Source organism: Phycodurus eques, chromosome 19 (genome assembly GCF_024500275.1).
Source record: "Phycodurus eques isolate BA_2022a chromosome 19, UOR_Pequ_1.1, whole genome shotgun sequence".
NCBI lineage: Eukaryota > Metazoa > Chordata > Actinopteri > Syngnathiformes > Syngnathidae > Phycodurus > Phycodurus eques.
In genome coordinates, this window is record NC_084543.1 from 16479899 (window position 1) to 16501371 (window position 21473).

A 21473-nucleotide genomic window follows, 5' to 3' on the forward strand; every position below is an offset into this window, starting at 1 on the left:
GTGTCCCCCTGCTTAAGCCAGTACATGTCCAGGCCCGTCTGAAGTTTGCTTGAGAGCATTTGGATGATCCAGAATAGGATTGGGAGAATGTCATATGGTCAGCTTAAACCAAAATAGAACTTTTGGGCAAAAACTCAACTTGTCGTGTTTGGAGGAGAAAGAATGCCGAGTTGCATCCAAAGAACACCATACCGACTGTGAAGCATGGGGGTGGAAACATCATGCTTTGGGGCTGTTTTTCCTGCAAAGGGACCAGGACAACTGATCCGTGTAAAGGAAAGAATGAATGGGCCCATGTATCATGAGATTTTGAGTGTAAACCTCCTTCCATCAGCAAGGGCATTGAAGATGAAACGTGGCTGCGTCTTTCAGCAATGATCCCAAACATACCACCCGGACAACGAACGAGTGGGTTTGTAAGAAGCATTTCAAGGTCGTGGAGTGGCCTAGCCAGTCTCCAGATCTCAACCCCATACAAAATCTTTGGAGGGAGTTGAACCAGCAACAGTGTGAGAAAACCTTGTGAAGACTTACAGAAAACATTTGACCTCTGTCATTGCAAACAAAGGGTATATAACAAAATCTTGAGATGAACTTTTGTTATTGACTGTGATTTTCTGGATTTTTTTCCCCTCATTTTGTCTCTCATAGGTGAGGTATGCCTATGATGAAAATTACAGGCCTGTATCCTCTTTTTAAGTGGGAGAACGTGCACAATTTGTAGCTGACTAAATGCTTTTTTGCCCCACTGTAATATAATATGAATGTACTTGAGACCTGAGGCTCCTCCTGGTTGACATCTGAGGTAATGTACGCGGTTGATTTTCAGACGTGTGTGATTGCTGTGCAGATGTTGTAATTTTTTGTCCATACACATTTTTACTGGTCACAGGTAGTTATTGTTGTTGCTGTTGGTTTATGTCCATCCAAGGCTTCCGTAGGTGATCTGATGCGGTGTTGACGTCAGCAGGAAGAAAGTGACAAGTGACAGAGCTAACCTTTGTTTGTGACCGCAGGGGAAGTTAAAAAGCTTCGTGCCACTGCAACACCACCCCAGCTGTGGTTATTTTCATGACTAGTCTCCACGGTAATGCCGTCTCAGCCAGATTGCAATGAAAAGACTACTGTGCCATTGAAGCACTCAGTTTTTTATTTTAGCAGTAAGCATTGCTCGTCCTTGTGATATTGTTGCTGATTTACTGCAATGGATCCGAAGATTGTTGACTACGCAAGTGCGAAATGCCAGTCCCTCAGCGGCTTTTTTCCTTCTCTTTTCTCTTCTCCCTCCCCACTCTTGTCCTGCATGTCATGGTTGAGAAAGGCACCATTCAAGAAATCTCTCGTGTCGTGCTCAATGTGCATGTCGGAAGAGCTATTTTATTTTAACTGTATTCAACCAACTAACAGAAGAAAAAGGAGACGATAGCCAGGACACTTATTAGCGTCGGTGATAGTCTTTTCGGAGCTACATAATGAAGAACTAGATTATGAGCATAAACTATATTTTGTAGGTTACATTAAATTTCCATTCTTAACTCATTTACCATATTCCCTATTGCGGAGTACCCCTTAACATTTATCGCCCTTTTACCATGATAGGAGACACTTTAACTCAGTTAGCCGACTTAGCCGTGGCTGAAATGGCAATGATAGTGAAAGAACTATTGGCGCTTGGAATAATTTGTGAAGAACCAAATCCAATAACAAACAGCCCCATTCAGGCTGTCAAAAAGCCTAAATCGGTAGGAGGGGGATGGAGGCCAGTTATCAACTTTAAAGCTCTGAACCGCCGAATGGTGGCTAATCGAGCAAGCCTCATAAACCCCCAGGCATCTCTGAAAACGCTGAAAGTGAAAAAATATAAATCATGCATCGACCTGGCTAATGGATTTTTCTCCTTGAGGATAGCCAAAGCATCGCAAGGAAAGACGGCATTCACACATAGGGGGAAATCGTACGTCTAGCAGAGATTACCCCAAGGATACAAAAATTCCCCAAATGTGTTTCAATCAGCGGTTTTGGACGTCTTGGAGGGGCTGCCAGTCACGGTTTATATAGACGACATATTCATCGCGAACGATACAGAAGAAGAACATTTGAACACCTTACAAAATGTAATTCAAAGAGTAACAACAGCAGGACTGAAACTCAATCTGAAAAAATGGCAATTTGCTAGGTTCCAAGTCGACTACTTGGGGGTTCCAAGTGTCAGATGACTTGGGACTTTCAGACGCTTATCGACAGAAGATTGAAGAAATCTTACCCCCAACGTCCGAGAACGAATTACAGAGGATACTCGGACTATGCAACTATGTTCGGGATCATGTCCCCTATTATCAAAAATATGCAAAGCCCCTTTATGCCCGTCTGCGGAAAAATCCTGAAGAAGGAAAGTCTAAAAGTTGGGATTGGTCAGCAAAAAGACCAAGAGAGCATAGAAGAATTGAAGAAAGCAGTGAGAAACGCTGTACAACTAGAGCCAAGGGGTTTGGATACAAGATGGATCGCTAAAGTGGAGTGCGACGAGGACTCGGCTATGGTGAGCGTCAGTAACGAGGGAGCTGGTTTGGTGACCTTATGAACCTACACCCTGAGCAGCGTGGAGAAGAAGTTTCCCCAGGAGGAAAGAGAACTGGCAGTCCTAGCCAGATACTGGGGGACGTTAAAGGATTTAGCCCAGGGGCAAGGAATAAGGGTCATCACACAGAGCCAAGTTCATCGCTATTTGCGTAAAGATACCATCGAAAGCACTAAAGCAACCAACGTGAGATGGGGGAGATGGGAAGATATCCTACTTGACCCTGATTTGGAGATAGGACCAATAACCCCCTCGTCAAAGAAACGAGTAAAGCCAGAGATAAAAGCAGAGAAACCATACGAATGGATTCTCTATACTGATGGATCGAAAAAAGGTGAAGACCAGTCTGTCCACTGGGGCTTCATCCTTAGACATGAGGGAAAAGAAAAGAGCTGTCGTAAAGGTGTGACCCCTGGCAGTGCCCAAGGAGGTTACAGCAGTATTGGAAGGACTGTTGGAGGCTATAAGGTTACACGTGGGACGCGTAAAAATTCACTAGTCACTATTGTGCACAAGCTCTTAAAGAAGACCTATCCATTTGGGAGGAAAATGGATATGAAGGAGCGAAGGGCAAACAAGTTGCCCATGCAGAATTATGGAAAAAGATAGCCGATTTGAGGTTAAATATGAACATAAATGTTGTCCACCAGAGAGCCCACGTTAAGGACGGGGCCCATTGGAGAGGAAATGATGAAGTTGATAAATACGACCAAGAGAGAAAGTTAGTTGTTGTAGGAGCAGACGGATGGGACAAAACCCCCGGAGGAAAAGTGGTCCCAGACGTGTTTGTGCGTGAGGTTACTACGGCCGTACATGAAGCGCTAGGCCATGGAGGTGCCTTACCCACAAAGAGGGAGCTGGAAGGACTGGAACTTTGGATCCCAGATAAGAAAATCCGAGCTGTGTTGCGGGAATGCAAGCAGTGTAATAGATACAACGCAGGACGCCGAGGACAGCGAGCTGAAGGATTGACTATCAAGAGCATTGTGCCATGGGCATCAGTCTGCATGGACGTAGCAGGCCCCATGGGAGTGAATGGCACGAAAGGTGAAAAATACCTAATCGTGCTAGTGGACTCAATGTCAGGACATTTTGGATTAAAAGCAGTGCGAAAAGCTAATGCTAGAAGTGTGATCAAGACACTAGAAGGATGGATGTGGCTAGGAGTACCAAAAGAGTTAAGAACTGACAATGGAATCCTTTTCAAAAACGCTGCGGTAGACAGGTGGTGTCAAAAATGGGGTATAACTAGAGTTTATTCACCGCCTTACACCCCCCCAGGCCAATGGTGTGGCTGAAAGGACCATTGGTCTAGCTAAAAATTGGCTAGGAAAAAATGCTAACGGAAAAGAATGGAATGAAAAGTTGGTGGAGCTGGTCAAGTACTTGAATGGGAGGAGCAGGACTGGAAGGCCGTCCCCCTCAGAGGAATTGAATCAACGCCCCTTTGTCGCCCATGACATCGGCCGAGTAAAGGAGGAGGTAAGCCAAAGTGGTGGAGAGTTTGAGTTGGAGCCAAGTGAACCAAGGCTGTGTCTCTTGCGGAAATACCGAATCACAGGCTGACAGAGGACCCGGAACTAGCCAGGATGGGGCAGCCGGTTCCCCGACCTTGGAGAACTTGGGTCCAGTCAAAGTACTTGACGCCTACATATGCAAAAATTGCAGAGTAACATATTTGCCCAGATTAAAATTCTATGCCCAATGGGATTTGAACCCACAAGGAAATGAAGGACAGAGGAACTGTGAATGTTGGTGGAATGGACATACGTTACTATATTGTGACCACTGCTGGAGTAGGGTCTTGGACGGAACATTGGTGTTAGCTGGTCAAGCTGAGGGATGGCAAGTGACAAAGGCAGAGATACCAATAGGCCGATTGCCTCCCATTTTGACTCACCCTACAAGGAGGGAGATAAGCAAAGAAAGACTGTATTTGGGACTTCCGAGCGTACTCAAGAAAGAAAGAAAATGGCTTGTATACTCATTGCACGTTGTTAGATGGAACGACCAAGGAAATGCAGTATAAAGAGAAGGTTGCTATACTACAGATGAGTCCTTGGAAACCTCATCTAGTGTCATTAGAAAAAACAACAGTGGAATATCGAGTTGAGGTCAGAGTTAAGATGGCCGTAGTACCCTATGAAGGAATATACTCCATAGGAATGGAGTTATCGATGAGCACAGCTGTTGGAGGGGAAAGGACAAGCCAAGATTATAGTCCTATAAGGGCCTCAAGCGGCTTAAGTGGAAAAACAAAATTATTAACGCTAGCAGAGGCAGCGGCAGAAGAGTTGGAAAATTGGCAAGAGGCGATTGAAGTTGCCTAAAATTGCTCAGGCAGTAGCATTGAAGAAGTTGATAGTTTAAGGAAACGCATTGAGATTAGGAAGGGAAAGGATAGGTGCCCCTACCCTAACTGTACCGGTGACGGGCACGTGCAGTCAAATAGGATGTACCATTGGTCTCTGAGAGGATGCCCTATATATAACAAGGAATGGCCAAAATGTTATGGGAGCCAGAGATGGAGGAAAATAGGACGAGTAATGAAAGCAAGGAAAAACGTTTCAGAAGATGAAGAATGGGAGCCCAAGAAAACCGGATGGAATTGGCAACGACAGCCTGTAAAGGGGGACTCCACCCCTGAGAAGAAGGCACAAAAACCAGAGGAAAACCACCACATAAAAACGATTGATAGTGGTGACGAAGTAGTTAAGGGATGGCTCTCTCGTCTGTGGAATAGACCAAGCGACGAGTCATCATCCCCTTCGACACAGAATTAAGACCTAGGATGGAAGATCAAAATCGCGACTTAAGAGCTCATATAAGTAACCTTGGAAGCACAAATGGCTTCTAGGTTAAACGTATTAAAAGAAACCTTTCCACTGGGCCCTACAACATTGACTTTTTGTTTTTGGAGATACTTGAATTTTAAGAAACACCCCCTTAAGGAGGTGGCGCAAATGTGCGAGTGAATATATAGTGAGATTGACGTGAGTGGATTGAGAACTGCACCGTCTCACCCCACATAACAAGGAAAAAGAGGAATGGATCACCTGAATACCCTGAGAGCCCGTACGACTGAATTGGAGGAACAAGCGTCGAACGTAGCAGATTTGTTAAGGGTCATGCTAACAGCACTACAAGTAGTACAGAAAGAACAAGAGGAGATAACAGCTCTCGTGTTGCAGCATCGAGCCGCATTTATAGACCAGAAACCCTTTCTCACCAAATTGGAAGAATTCATAGAGAAAACAACTGAAAAGCTGATCACTCTATCAGCCGGGACAACTGCCTTGTCCCATAGGTTGGACGAAGTAGAAGGACAACTGGATCGCTAAAAGGAATATTCGCCCGACTTCACGAACCTAACAAACATTCAAGTTATAAGAAAAAGAGTAAACCAAGAAAGCAGAAGAAGGTAAAATAACTATTTTTACTGAAGAAAATACAAAAAGATCCAAATGAAGTGGTACAATGTCCTTATTTTGCAAGTCATGTTCCAGCCAAGTCTCCAAGTCTTGCTAACCACCTATGCGGAGCGGACCTGATATAAGTCCGAGTTGGGAGGAGACGTGGTAATGGGCTGCCGGTTCTTCCCTTTGTCTCAGTATCCCTACAAGAACTTGACGGTGTCCTGGCACTGGACCTCGCTGGCTCAGTCTCGGGAAGTGTACCGTATGAATCACAGGCAGGAGCAAGCCTCCTCCCAGCATCCGGACTTCCGAGATCGCGCCAGGCTTCTCACCGAGCAGATTAAAAATGGATGGGCCAAGTTGCAGGTATCCAGGCTGCGCATCAATGACACGGGAACCTACCAGTGTGTGATAGGGACAACAAACGGGACTGACTATAAGGATATCAAATTATCTGTGACTGCACCTTTTAAAACGGTCATCAAAAACATTTTCAAATCAGCAATCATACACCCTCGGAACATTGGATGTCATGCGGCCATGGCAGCAGCCTACATGACTGTGTATGGTATGAAAGAATCGGAAAAGTTCTAGGAAATAATATAAAAGAAGTCAGCAAAGCTATCGTTAAAACTGCAGTAGAGATTGTGGAAGAAAGCCTAGATATAGGTTCTTGGCTACTTAACCTTGCCAAGGAAATAGGATGGTGGCTCTTATTAGGACTTGCACTAATAATTGCAGCTGCAATAGCTGTAGCACTCATCAAAAGAGGACAACAAGAAATACCCATGCCTGGGCAATACGAGAAGATGGAGACGCCTCCAAAAAGAAACGTCGTTGATAAGGTTGATAAGGTGAAGCTGTTCAAGAAAGGGCCGGCGCCAAAGAAAAAAGTTCTGACGACCAAGGAGGAAGAGACCAAGGAGGGGGCGGTGCCTGCGCTAGTATAAAGGCTGCCGCGCAGCACGGCTCCTCGCAGTTCATACTACGTGACAGAAGGGTAAAAACTTTGAGCCATGGCGTGTTCTTCATCAAACAATGCTACTTATGATAGACCAGGTGCCTTGCAAAATGTGAGTAATGAACTTCAGTATTGGATGATTTTAGCAATATGGGTGATTTATTGCTGTACCGGCCAATGGCATTTTCATCAAATAACTCTGTTCATTATTTTTGCCATATCTATAGTTCAAGTCTTGGTTTTGAGATTTGTGTTTTGCACTGATACCTTGGGACTCGGCATGTTCGTTGTGTTTATGCATGGCCGAATAATAATTAATTATAAAACAACCAAAGGTATTGCGTAAACAGTTTTGTTGATAGGCTGCATAGTCTTAGACATAACTTCAATGAAAGCCTTTGAAATAATTTACGTAGCGGTGGTGTTGGAGGGCGTGCTTGCAATCGCCATGGCCTTATACGTGATGAACCTGGTCATCCGTCTTCAAAAGAATAAAAGTAACAGGGTATGGATTTGGCGCCTGGCTAAATTAATCGTATGGGGAACCATTTGGGGTATTATTTCCCTTCTTCTTTGGATGTGCGTAATTGACCAATTAGTCTTAATTGCCTGGTTCTTCACGTATTCAGCTTTCTTTACCCTCCCACCTCGGAACTCTGCTGCTTGGCGAGTGACAACCCCCTCACTCCCACGCAGTATGAGAACAAGCTCTCTTGATAGGAAAAGCACGGCTATCTACCGACCTCCGGGTCAGGTGACTTTTGTAAGGGACCAGGCTGATGCCTAGGATCCCCTTCAGTTGATGATTTTGTGTTGAGAATGTGTATGTTTACAGAATGTAATTACACCGCAGTGTGTCCTTTGTGGGAATACTTCCCTTCGATCTGCATGGATCGTGGGTGGTTCCTTCCTGGGACACTGCTGCTTCCCTTCACTGGTTAGTTCAAGGAAGGAGATCTGGCTTGTGCCTGACGGACTCTACCTAGATGCTGGGGCAAGTGTGGAGGGCTTCTTCACTGACGACTGGCTGTGGCTGACCTTTGCTGACCTGGCGACTACGAGTATTATGACACATTCAGTTCAAGGTGTACCCTCAGTACCCCTCGGGATTCTAACAGAAGACGGCCAAATCCTAGGTCGAGTCTATCCATTGCTTCGCATGGCTTGGCGCCTAGCTGACGGAAGCCACCGTTTTACCTTCCATACGAGAGGCGCCTCCTGTATAGAAGTCAGCCCCGTGACACGGCCACGAGAGGAGCAGAATTCTACCACTATCGCCACTGCTGACCAGCGTCCGGACCGGGCATCTAGGCCTGAGGCCCCCGAGCCCAGAGCCGCCCGACGGACGCCGGAGGTAAGCATCGTCTCATCGGCTGGGCGTCCACCGTCTCCGGGGGAGGTGATAGAGGTAGATGAGGAGGAGGAGGAGGAGGAGACCCTGGGCAACCAATGGTACCCTATCTGTGACCTTCCATCCGTCCCACTGGATCCGGCTGCACCCGAGACGCCAGATATGTTGAACCTGCTGATGGATGCAGAGGAGAACCCCGACTTTCTTGGTCCGACGTCGCTTACTGGAGTGGCGGGGGGCATTCACGAATGGGCGGCTTTTGTCAACGCGTTCAGAGCATCCCTGCGCCCTGGGCCCAATTCATAGAGGGGCTGGATCTCAGCTCAAGGAGACTTGATCACCCTTTAAAGCTCACTCAAAAGGTTAAACTAGTATTATGATTTTATATTTTTATTTTTTCAATTTCTTTTCATTTTTGTTATTATTATCATTAATTACTCTATTACATACCCTTGCTGTCATTTTATTATCAGTGTATCTTTAGTTAATCACTATATTAAAAATCGATTTAATTTTTTTCTATCTTTGTCAATCTTATAAATATGAGTATTCTCATACTTACCACTCAACCTCTTATAAGAGAATGAACGTCGACGACACTAATATCACCGTGTCGTAATATTATCCCCAAAAGTAACTCATCGATATCACTTCTGCTTAATACAAAAACAAATCCATACTGTCCTAACAAGGATTGTTAAATCAACTAAGTCAATAACAAGTGCAAACGATTCATAAGAGATGGAGCTGCTGTAAAAACGGAGCGCACACATTATTGTCCTTTTACTCGGTGCGGTTACTCATCAAGGGGTGATAAGTGAGAGCAGACCGGATTGGCTCCGTAAAACTAAAGGCAGTTAGCACACCTAGGCGAATTCATCTCTATACCGGCTTGGAAAGCTCCTGCTATATAACAGGGGCTATTAACCCTTTAAACGGAGGACATTTCTCCCGATTAGTCCTGCGGATAAGCGGAATCTGACACCGTTAAATTGAGAGCTTCACCTTTCGGCTTAGCTCCTTCTTTACCACAATGGACCGATACAAAGTCTGCATCACTGCAGACGCTGCACCGATCCGCCTGTCGATCTCCCGTTCCATTCTTCCCTCACTCGTGAAGAAGACCCCAAGATACTTGAACTCCTCCACTTGGGGCAGGATCTCATCCCCGACCTGGAGAGGGCATGCCACCCTTTTCCGACTGAGGACCATGGTCTCAGATTTGGAGGTGCTGATTCTCATCCCAGCCGCTTCACACTCGGCTGCGAACTGCTCCAGTGAGAGTTGGAGCTCACGGCTTGAAGAAGCCAACAGAACCACATCATCAGCAAAAAGCATAGATTCAATACTGAGGCCACCAAACCGGACCCCCTCTACGCCTCGGCTGCGCCTAGAAATTCTGTCCATAAAAGTTATGAACAGAATCGGCGACAAAGGGCAGCCTTGGCAGAGTCCAACCCTCACCGGGGACGAGTCCGACTTACTGCCGGATATGCGGACCAAACTCTGACTCCGGTCGTACAGGGACCGAACAGCCCATATCAGGGGGTTCGGTACCCCATACTCCTGAAGCACCCTCCTCCACAGGACTCCCCGAGGGACACGGTCGAACGCCTTCTCCAAGTCCACAAAACACATGTAGACTGGTTGGGCGAACTCCCATGCACCCTCGAGGACCCTGTCGAGGGTGTAGAGCTGGTCCACTGTTCCACGGCCAGGACGAAAACCACACTGCTCCTCCTGAATCTGAGATTCGACTTCCCGAAGGACCCTCCTCTCCAACACCCCTGAATAGACCTTACCAGGGAGGCTTAGCAGTGTGATCCCCCTGTAGTTGGAACACACCCTCCGGTCCCCCTTCTTAAAAAGGGGGACCACCACCCCAGTCTGCCAATCCAGAGGCACTGTCCCCGATGTCCCCGCGATGTTGCAGAGGCGTGTCAACCAGGACAGCCCCACAACATCCAGAGCCTTTAGGAACTCCGGGCGAATCTCATCCACCCCCGGGGCCCTGCCACCGAGGAGCTTTTTAACTACCTCGGTGACCTCAAACCCAGAGATAGGAGAGCCCGCCTCAGAGAACCCACACTCTGCTTCCTCATGGGAAGGCGTGTCGGTGCAATTGAGGAGGTCTTCGAAGTATTCTCCCCACCGACTCACAACGTCCCAAATCGAGGTCAGCAGCGCCCCATACCCACTATACACAGTGTTGGTGGTGCACTGCTTTCCTCTCCTGAGACGTCGGATGGTGGACCAGAATTTCCTCGAAGCCGTCCGGAAGTCTTTCTCCATGGCCTCACTGAACTCCTCCCATTTTTGCTTCAGCGACCACCAGAGCTGCATTCCGCTTGGCCAGCCGGTACCCATCAGCTGCCTCAGGAGTCCCACAGGCCAAAAAGGCCCAATAGGACTCCTTCTTCAGCTTGACGGCATCCCTCACCGTTGGTGTCCACCAACGGGTTCGGGGATTGCCGCCACGACAGGCACCGACCACCTTACGGCCACAGCTCCGGTCGGCCGCCTCAGCAATGGAGGCGTGGAACATGGTCCACTCGGACTCGATGTCCCCAGCCTCCCCCGGAACATGAGCAAAGTTCTGTCGGAGGTGGGAGCTGAAACTCCTTCTGACAGGGGATTCTGCCAGACGTTCCCAGCAGACCCTCACAATACATTTGGGCCTGCCACGTCGGACCGGCATCTTCCCCCACCATCGGAGCCAACTCACCACCAGGTGGTGATCAGTTAACAGCTCCGCCCCTCTCTTCACCCGAGTGTCCAAGACATGCGGCCGCAAGTCCGATGACACGACCACAAAGTCGATCATCGAAATGCGACCTAGGGTGTCCTGGTGCCAAGTGCATGTGTGGACACCCTTATGCGTGAACATGGTGTTCGTTATGGACAATCCGTGACGAGTACAGAAGTCCAATAACAGAACACCGCTCGGGTTCTGATCGGGGGGGCCGTTCCTCCCAATCACGCCCTTGCCCACGTGAGCATTAAAGTCCCCCAGCAGAACGATGGAGTCCCCAGCGGGAGCGCTCTCCAGCACCCCCTCCAAAAACTCCAAAAAGGTTGGGTACTCTGAGCTGCTGTTTGGTGCATAGGCACAAACAACAGTCAGGACCTCTCCACTCCACCCTAAGGCGGAGGGAGGCTACCCTCTCGTCCTACCAGGGTGAACCCCAACGTACAGGCGCCGAGCCAGGGGGCAATAAGTATACCCACACCTGCTCGGCGCCTCTCACCGTGGGCAACTCCAGAGTGGAAGAGAGTCCAACCCCTCTCGAGAGGACTGGTACCAGAGCCCAAGCTGTGTGTGGAGGCGAGTCCGACTATATCTAGTCGGAACATCTCAACCTCACACACCAGCTCGGGCTCCTTCCCTGCTAGAGAGGTAACATTCCACGTCCCTAGAGCCAGCTTCTGTAGCCGGGGATCGGATCCGCCAAGGTCCCCGCCTTCGGCCACCGCCCAGCTCACACTGCACCCGACTCATATGGCCCCTCCCACAGGTGGGGAGCCCATGGGAAGGGGGACCCACGTTACCCTTTCGGGCTGTGCCCGGCCGGGCCCCATGGGTGCAGGCCCGGCCACCAGGCGCTCACCTTCGAGCCCCACCACCAGGCCTGGCTCCAGTGGGGGGCCCCGGTGACCCGCGTCCGGGCAAGGGAAAATGAAGTCCATTGTTTGTCGTCATCATTAGGGGTCTTTGAGCCGTGCTTTGTCTGGTTCCTCACCTAGGACCTGTTTGTCATGGGAGACCCTGCCAGGGGCATAAAGCCCCAGACAACTTAGCTCCTAGGATCACTGGGACACACAAACCCCTCCACCACGACAAGGTGACGGCTCAAGGAGGGGCATAGGAAAAAACAACAAAACAAAATGTGTTAATATTTCTTGTTCATTGTAACTCCTAAAATCACTCAGGCACTTAGATCTTTCCACCGTGTTCAGGTCGTGATTTACAGAGTTTAACAATATATCCTGCAACTGTAATCTCACCTGTCCAGCTGTTCCTGCCACTGCAAGATAACCACTGTATTTACATAGGTGGATCTTCTGAATACCAAGCCGTGGATCATCACTGTAGGGGTCAAAGCAGCCAACCTAGACAATAAAAATTTAACCAGAATTTACAGACATCACTAGGTATGATCGTGTAGGTTGGAGTAAATAGACCATACTGCACTAATAGAGGCGGCACGGTGACCGAATGGTTAGAGCGTCTGCCTCACAGTTCTGAGGACCGGGGTTCAATCCCCGGCCCCGCCTGTGTGGAGTTTGCATGTTCTCCCCGTGCCTGGGTGGGTTTTCTCTGGGCATTCTGGTTTCCTCCCACATCCCAGAAACATGCATGGTAGGTTGATTGAAGTCTCTAAATTGTCCCTAGGTGTGATTGTGAGTGCGGATGGTTGTTTGTTTATGTGTGCCCTGCGATTGGCTGGCAACCAGTTCAGGGTGTACCCGCCTCCTGCCCGATGTTGGCTGGGATAGGCTACAGCACGCCCGCGACCCTAGTGAGGAGAAGCGGCTCGGAAGATGGATGAATGCAATAATAGAGAGTAAAAATCTCAAGTTTTTTTTAAAGGCCCCATGTTTTACCAAACCAATTTTTTCTAGTATTTGAGATGTTATATTGGCTCTACGGTGCCTCAGTAAACATGTGAAATATGAATTAAAATTGTCCGCAAGATTCCTGAGTTACAGACGTTTTTTCTGCCAAGAGGCCTGAAATCAGGTAATTCGAATTTCTCAAGCTTATCTACGTCACTAGTGAAGCTCCCCGTCTACCTCTCAGCCCCGAGCTGGTGCTGTCAACGTAACAAATGTGTGCTCTCACAAATAGTGAGGGTTGGGTCTTCTACACGGAGCCAACCAAACAGAGGAAAGGGCCAAATATGGACAAAGCGAATACAAAACTGGTTCAAAAAGAAGTAGGTTCCAGAGGGGCCTTCTCTGGACACTAGTATGACAAAACCAAGGTGTTTCTCGAAATGAAATTGACACTTTTATACTGAGTCCATGTTAGAGAGTAACTCTATGGAGGTGAAAATAGCCAAAATATGGGACCTTTAAGACCCAGGTGCAATGATTGTAAGTCAAGAAAAGAAAGGAAAACATGCTTTTAAACAAACACACACCTTTCTGAATGGTGGCCATTCTCCTTCAGCACCTTGCTGCATGTTGTCATTGGGGTCAGTGTCTATGTGGAAGACTCCAGCCGTGCTCAATTTGTACATGGGATACAGACAGACTCCTGAGGCATCCCAGAAGCGCACAGTTCCATCCTCATGCCTACACATAACAGGCAAAAATAATACTGTTAAAAATTCAAGTGAATTTTGTTTGTTGATGAAATATGGTTCAGAACAACAATTTAGGTGACCTGACCCTGTGAGCAAGAGATCTCTCTGTGGAGGATCTGGGGCCAAGTTCTGCCCTCCGGTTATTGGCCATGGCTGAATAAAAAGAACATAGTGTTTAAGAGTTATGAACACTTAATATGAGTTGATTCAATGGATGCAATTAGGGCCAGAGTACCAGGCAGTGTGAAGGCCCTCTTTGAATCGCTGTTTATCTTTTTGAATGAAGCAACTTTTGGGGGGCTTCAACATGCCAGAAACTGAACAATTTTTCCAAGTACGTATATCAAGTACGTATATCCTGATGAAAATGTCTGTCTGTCTATTCTGGCTCCAGTACAAACTCTGGAATGCTCTACCCGCGGATATTAGCGCTGCTACATCTGCAGAAATGCTTAAATCTCAATTTAAGACCTACTTATACACTTTGGCATTTAGTCAAAGTACACACAGCCCTGTTTTACTGCTCCTTGTCCTATTTCCCCGCCTTCTCTCCTGCTTGAAGAGCGGGTTAGGTGGCGATGATCAGAGATGGATTCAACACCGACCAACTGGGACAAGATCTGGGGTGAACCATAAAGCCCCAACTGGTGGAGGGCTGCAGTGATGGTTTGTCCCATCGCCCGACTGCATCTCTGGAGTTCAGCCACAGTGATCTGTGGGGTCTTCTTTACCTCTCTCACCAAGGTTCTTCTCCCCCGATTGCACAGTTTGGCCGGACGCCCAGCTCTAGGAAGGGTTCTGGCTGTCCCAAACGTCTTCCATTTAAGGATTATGGAGGCCACTCTGCTCTTAGGAACCTTAAGTGCAGCAGATTTTTTTTGTAACCTTGGCCAGATCTGTGCCTTGCCACAATTCTGTCTTTGAGCTCTGCAGGTAGTTCCTTTGACCTCATGATTCTCATTTGCTCGAACATGCACTATGAGCTGTAATGTCTTCTATAGACAGGTGTGTGGCTTATCAATTCCAATCAGTATAATCAAATACAGCTGGACTCCAATGAAGGTGTAGAACCATCTCAAGGATGATCAGAATATCTATGGCTGTGTGAGATTTCAGTTTTTCTTTTTTAATAAATGTGCTACAATTTCCACAATAAAATTTTTTGTCAATATGGGGTGTGTGTTATCAAGAGGAAAATGAGGGGCACCAGACCCGAAAACAAAGAAGAACTGATAGCAAGCATCAAGGAAATCTGGGCTTCCATAACTCCCAGGCAATGCCACGGCGCATCAAGGCAGTGATTAAAGCAAAGGGATTCCCAACCAAGTATTGCAGATTAACAGATCGTTTTGAAAATACCATATTTTGATTGATTTAATGTGACCCTAATTTCTTTCTTGTTTTTCCTACAAAAACTGAGAAGTAAATGCTTTCTTCACAATATTCTAATTTTTTTAATTCCTGATTTTGTGGGTTTTATGAGCTGGAAGCCCAAATTATGTAAAAATAAACAAATACTTGAATTGTTTTTAATTGTGGCCCCTGAATCTGTAATCTATGAAAGTTTACATTTTTGAATGTAATTAATTTCTTTACAATTACTTTGCGATGGTATTGATGCTCTTTGCTCTTACCCATCATGAGATGTGTCTTGACTCACACCTTGGCAATGAGACCTTTTTTTAGGCCATCAATTTGGACTGAACCAACTGATATTCATTTGCACCGACAAGCGGCTGGATTGCTGCTTGATTATTGATAGATTTTAGGTGTTGTCTTGGCTTTCCATTCCTTTATGCACCTCCCTTTCTTCATGTGTTCAATACTTTTTCCCTGTCATTTCACATTATCACACACAACTTAATTTATTATCTTTTTTTGTTCTACTTTCTTTGTATGTATGGATTACTTGGGTTGTTCCCAACATCTGATGAAAATTTCAATACCACCTTTGGAAATATATTTCGTGAGAAAAACGGTGACGTGTTAAATACCTATTTCAGCCGCCGCATGTATGTATGCATGCATGTACAGTATGAACACATGTACTGTATGTACGGACGTGTGAAACTTGTATGAAATAAAGAATTCAGTGAATGAAACTGACACATGTATGAAAATTATTTTTTAAAAACGAGGAAAATCATCCATACCCAAAAAAGGTAAGTAAAAACTTATTTACTCCTTGCCCTCTCTACTTCCCTATTATCTGATATAACCATTACTTTATATGAACAGCAATATGCAATAGTACTAGAGCAGTGCTGCCAACCTATAAAATTTTACTTTCAGAACAATTTGTCCAAATTTTCATTATTTTCAATATTTTGTCAAGAACATTTCTGTGTGACAGTAAATGCAGTCCTATGGGGGGCACAAGCCAGTCCAAACTGTAGGCCGGTCAGAAGCCTGGATAAATGCAGAGGGTTGCGTCAGGAAGGGCATCCGGCTTAAAACTTTGCCAAACAAATATGAGCGTTCATCCAAAGAATTCCATATCGGATCGGTCGTGGCCCGGGTTAACAACGTCCGCCACCGGCGCCGTTATCCTACAGGGCGCCGGTGGAAATTCAGCTCCTTTGGGTCGAAGACAAACGAGAGGTGGAAATCCGGTTCTTCGACAGAAAAAGAAGAGGAAAGCACAGAGCCTAGAACTGAATGTGGGGACTTTGAATGTTGGGGCTATGACAGGAAAAGCTCAGCAGTTTGTTGACATGATGATTAGGAGAAAGGTTGATATATTGTGTGTCTAGGAGACGAGGTGGAAAGGCCAGAAGCTTAGGGGCAGGGGTTGAAATTATTTAACTATGGTGGAGATGGGAAGAGAAATGGAGTAGGGATGATTTTAGCCAAGAATGTCTTGGAGGTGAAAAGAGTATCAGATTGAGTGATTAAGCTGAAACCTGAAATTGAGGGTGTTTTGTATAATGTAATTAGTGGCTATGCCCCACAGGTAGGATGTGACCTAGAGGCGAAAGAGGAATTCTGGAAGGAGCTGGACAAAGTAGTTCTGAGCATCCCAGACACAGAGAGAGAGTTGTGATTGGTGCAGATTTTAATTGACATGTTGGTGAAGGAAATGGGGGTGATGAAGAAATTATGGGTAAATTCGGCATCTGGGTAAGGAACCAAGAGGGACAGATGGTGGTAGACTTTGCAAAAAGGATGGAAATGGCTGTAGTGAACACTTTCTTCCAGAAGAGGCAGGAACATAGGGTGACCTACAAGAGCGGAGGGAGAAGCACGCAGGTGGATTACGTCTTGTGCAGACGATGTAATCTGAAGGTTACTGACTGTAATGTAGTGGTCGGGGAGAGTGTGGCTCAGATGGTGGTGTGTAAGATGACTCTGATGGTGGGGAGGAAGATTAAGAAGACAAAGGCTGAGGAGAGAACCATGTGATGGAAGCTGAGAAAGGAAGAGTGTTGTGCGCCTTTTCGGGAGAGGTGGACAGGAGGAACTTCCCAGAAGACTGCCAAGGTGATCAGAGAAACAGGCAGGAGAGTACTTGGTGTATCTTCTGGTAGGACACTGGAGAAGGAGACTTGGTGGTGGAACCTCAAAGTACAGGAAATCATACAAGGAAAGAGGTTAGCTAAGAGGAAGTGGGACACTGAGAGGACTGAGGAGAGGGGAAAGGAACACATGGAGATGCAACGTAGGGCGAAGGTAGAGGTTAGCAAAGGCCAAACAAGAGGCATATGATGACATGTATGTCGGGTTGTACACTAAAGAAGGAGAAAAATATCTATACAGGTTGGCCAGACAGAGGGATAGAGATGGGAAGGATGTGCAGCAGATTAGGGTGATTAAGGATAGAGATGGAAATGTGTTGACCGGGGCGCCAGCAGCATGCTGGATAGAATAGTTTGATGAGTTTATGAATGAGGAAAATCAGAGAGAAAGAAGAGTAGAAGAGGCAAGTGTGGTGGACCAGGAAGTAGCAATGATTAGTAAGGGGGAAGTTAGAAGGGCACTAAAGAGGATGAAAAATGGAAAGGCAGTTGGTGCTGATGACATACCTGTGGAGGTATGGAAGCATCTTGGAGAGGTGGCTATGGAGTTTTTGACCAGCTTGTTCAACAGAATTCTAGCGGGTGAGAAGAGGCCTGAGGAATGAAGGAAAGGTGTGCTGGTGCCAATTTTTAAGAAAAGAGGTGATGTGCAGAGCTGTGGGAACTATAGAGGAATAAAGTTGATGAGCCACACAATGAAGTTAAGGGAAAGAGTAGTGGAGGCCAGACACAAGTGAGTATTTGCGAGTAACCGTATGGTTTCATGCCTAGAAAGAGTACCACAGGTTGGATAAAATTAGAAATGAGCTCATCAGAGGGACAGCTGAAGTTAGATATTTTGGAGACAAAGTTTGAGAGAGCAGACTTCGATGGTTTGGACACATCCAGGAGAGAGAGAGTGAGTATATTGGTAGAAGGGTGATGAGTATGGAGCTGCCAGGCAAGAGAGCGAGAAGAAGACCAAAGAGAAGGTTCATGGATGTAGTGAGCGAAGACATAAGGGCAGTTGGTGTGAGAGAGGAGGGTGCAGAAGACAGGCTTACATGGAAAAGGATGACACGCTGTGGCGACCCCTAGCGGCACAAGCCGAAAGGAAGAGAAGAAGATTTCTGTGTGACATTAGATAATCGTAATAATAAATTATGGCTTCAATGTTTGTCATTTAATGTTTACATCAACCTTGTACCAGTATCAGTATATGAGATCTCAATGTTCCATCTTCAAAAAACATACCAAAAATGTCTGTGGAATAATTCGCCTTTGCCAATTCTGTTTTCAACCCTAGTAATAAATAAATAAATACATATATATCAAGTCTATTAAACCAGATTAATCAGATCTCAAATCCATCCATCCATTTTCTGAGCCGCTTATCCTCACTAGGGTCGCGGGCGCGCTGGAGCCTATGCCAGCTGTCATCGGGCAGGAGGCGGGGTACACCCTGAACTGGTTGCCAGCCAATCGCAGGGCACATACAAACAGACAACCATTCGCACTCACAGTCATGCCTACGGGCAATTTAGAGTCTCCAATTAATGCATGTTTTTGGGATGTGGGAGGAAACCGGAGTGCCCGGAGAAAACCCACGCAGGTACCGGGAGAACATGCAAACTCCACACAGTCGGGGCTGGGGATTGAACCCGGGTCCTCAGAACTGTGAGGCTAACCAGTCGGCCACCGTGCCGCCCAGATCTCAAATGTCAAAATTAAAACAGAGCACTATTTTGCAAACAAGTACCATTGCTTTTGTATGGACAATAATTTTGGTTTATTTTTTGTGTAATGGCCACATGTGGGAAGAGGAAATGTAATTACGTCTTCTCTTGCATGCTATTTATATTTATTTACATAGTGATATTTCCGATATCCACAATCGCTGCTGAAACGATTCAAATTCCCCCATTGTGGGACTAAAAAAGGTGCTCTTATTTTATATGACAAATATGTATTATTAATAATAATAATAATAATAATAATACACTTTTAACGTGCCCACATTCTGAAGTGAGGTGTGCAGTGACGTACTAATTCCTTTCCGGTTCAGACCCTGTGTGGACGTGTATTATTTTATATATATATATCTCTAAACGTATTAATTGGCCTGTTATTTTGTTGTTCAAAGTTGGTTACGCTCAGTGAAAACGCTGTTCCAGCCAGACCTGTGACAAGTGTTTCACCAAATCACTTCAATGTTTTGCGACTGCTAGCAATTAGCATGGCTTTGACATACTCTTCGCCTATCCACTCCTCATCCTGCTTTCCTGACACTTTTGTAAGAAGCATGGTAAGAGGTGTAGCTTATTTGCTACCATGGAGGCGATGAACAGTGACTTACAATGCATTGACACCTGACGCAAAGAGGTTTTTTTTCCTCCGTGGCTGCTCAACCGGGGGCGTAATAAAATGGCGTGCACCAAATAGCTATTCAATGTGGACGCGCCGGTAATTTCAGATGCTGGATATTTTTTTTTTTTTTAAATATCCGTAACAAGTCAACGTTCAGTGATTTCCGTAACAAAATACGGACATTCTGTAATATTTGGCAGCTCCAAGTACTTAAGTACAGTTAACTACCCTACTTAAATGTAGTAACAGTACGAGTACTTCGTTATTTCCCACATCTGACACTGGATATAAAAAGTCTACACACCCCTAATCCAATGTTTTCTGTGATATAAGAAATTCAGGCCAAGATAAATACTTTTTTTCATCATTAATGCGACCGATTAGCTATTCAACGGAATTAAAAAATAATTTTAAAAAAAGTAAATCTTTTGGATGAGGGAAACACACACCTTGGCGGCACGGTTGCCGACTGATGAGCACATCAGCTGCAGTTTCCTCCCACATTCCAGAAACATGCAGGGTAGGTTAATTGAAGACTCTAAATTATCCGTAGCCGTGAATGTGAGTGTGAATGATTGTTTGTCATTGTGTGCCCTGCAATTGGCTGGCGACCAGTTCAGGGTATATCCCGCCCCTCGCCCAGAGTCAGCTGAGATAGGCGCCAGCACGCCCGCGACCCTAGCGAGCATAAACCGTATAGAAAATGGATGGATGGATGGATGGATGGAAATACACACCTATTTCAAACTCATGTGAAATGGGCATCAACACACACCTGCCAACATTTACAGTGCCTCTGATTAACCCCAAATAAAGTTGAGATGTTCTAGGAGGCTTTTGTTTACATTTTTTTGCTTTATAGCACAAGCCTGGCTTTAAATGGCGGGAGGTGTGTGCTAACTCCAATTTCCCATTAGATAGTTTGAATGTGGTTAAATTCTAAACACAGCCAAATCCCCAGTTATTAGGGTGTGCACACTTTTGCAACCATATTATCGCAGTTATTTATTTTTACTTTCACCCCTAAAAGATTTCTATTTTTTGCGGATTGAGTTGTACATCTTATAGGTCACATTAATGGTGGAATACGTTTTGAAATTATTTATTGGTCTTGTTTTTTTAGGTCACAAAAACGTGGAATCCGAACAAGGGTGTACACCTTCCATGTCCACTGTAGAGATCCCTTGTTCATTTTCCACATTCATGGTGAGCTAAACAAAATGGTAAGAACACTGAATTTGCCTAAATTAGTTTTATAAAGATTGTATTTTTATTGTTATATTATTATTATATATTGTTACATTGTTGGACAATATCTAAACTTGCACATTCATATTTTATTTTATTTTTTGCTCTGATAAAAAATGGATTGGGTAGAATTGATTGTACCTTTTTTGAGTAACTTGTCTTCTGTAGCTCTCCAGCAGCAAGAATTCTCTCCCACAGTTTGAGAGGGATAGCAGAGACATGGTGAGAGCAGGTGATTGCTGAACTGTGGAGTGGAACCAGGTAAGGTGTCTGAATGACTGGCCATCCCTCTTCCTTCAGGTCAATCGCTACCAACTCCTCTTCAACCAAGACCACTAATGTGCTCGGATCCCCTGGGCAAGTGACATGACAAGTGATGATAGGAATTAAATGCAGTTAATTTGCAGACAAAATAAATACTAACACGGATGAATAGTTGACACGGTTGAAGACAAGTTTAATATTAAACACTCTCTTAGCAAAACTGTCTGTCATGATCATGTATGAAATCTTCAAATTAGTTAAAATTCGGAAACCGGGTGTTTTTGTATGCTACCTACCACTATGCAGTTGTCCATCTTTGATGACGAAGAAGTCAATGATCCTGGAGGTGAAGTCCAAGGCGACATGTGTTTTATTATGGATGACAGTAATGCAGTGCCTGTCCCCAAAGCTGGCTCTGGGCATGCCACCACTGAAGATGAGGAATGGTGTCCTATAAACATGTTAACACACGGGTCAATCAATCA

General features: G+C 45.7%; 1 protein-coding gene across 11 annotated transcripts in view; it reads right to left on the reverse strand.

Moving 5' to 3' along the window:
* Nucleotides 1–21473, reverse strand: part of llgl2 (LLGL scribble cell polarity complex component 2) — a 142317-nt gene that overhangs the window by 74210 nt on the left and 46634 nt on the right. For 10 of the 11 annotated variants that reach the window (XR_009767203.1, XR_009767204.1, XR_009767202.1 and 7 more), the window contains 5 exons: nucleotides 21285–21439; nucleotides 20866–21077; nucleotides 13701–13768; nucleotides 13451–13604; nucleotides 12312–12416 (listed from right to left, as the gene is read on the reverse strand). Coding sequence is in view for 4 of the 11 variants with exons in the window: in XM_061663883.1 (XP_061519867.1) it covers nucleotides 12312–12416; nucleotides 13451–13604; nucleotides 13701–13768; nucleotides 20866–21077; nucleotides 21285–21439 (694 nt within the window). In the remaining 7 variants the exon portion in view is untranslated. The remainder of the gene's footprint in view (nucleotides 1–12311; nucleotides 12417–13450; nucleotides 13605–13700; nucleotides 13769–20865; nucleotides 21078–21284; nucleotides 21440–21473) is intronic. The other variant, XR_009767205.1, reaches the window with a different exon arrangement.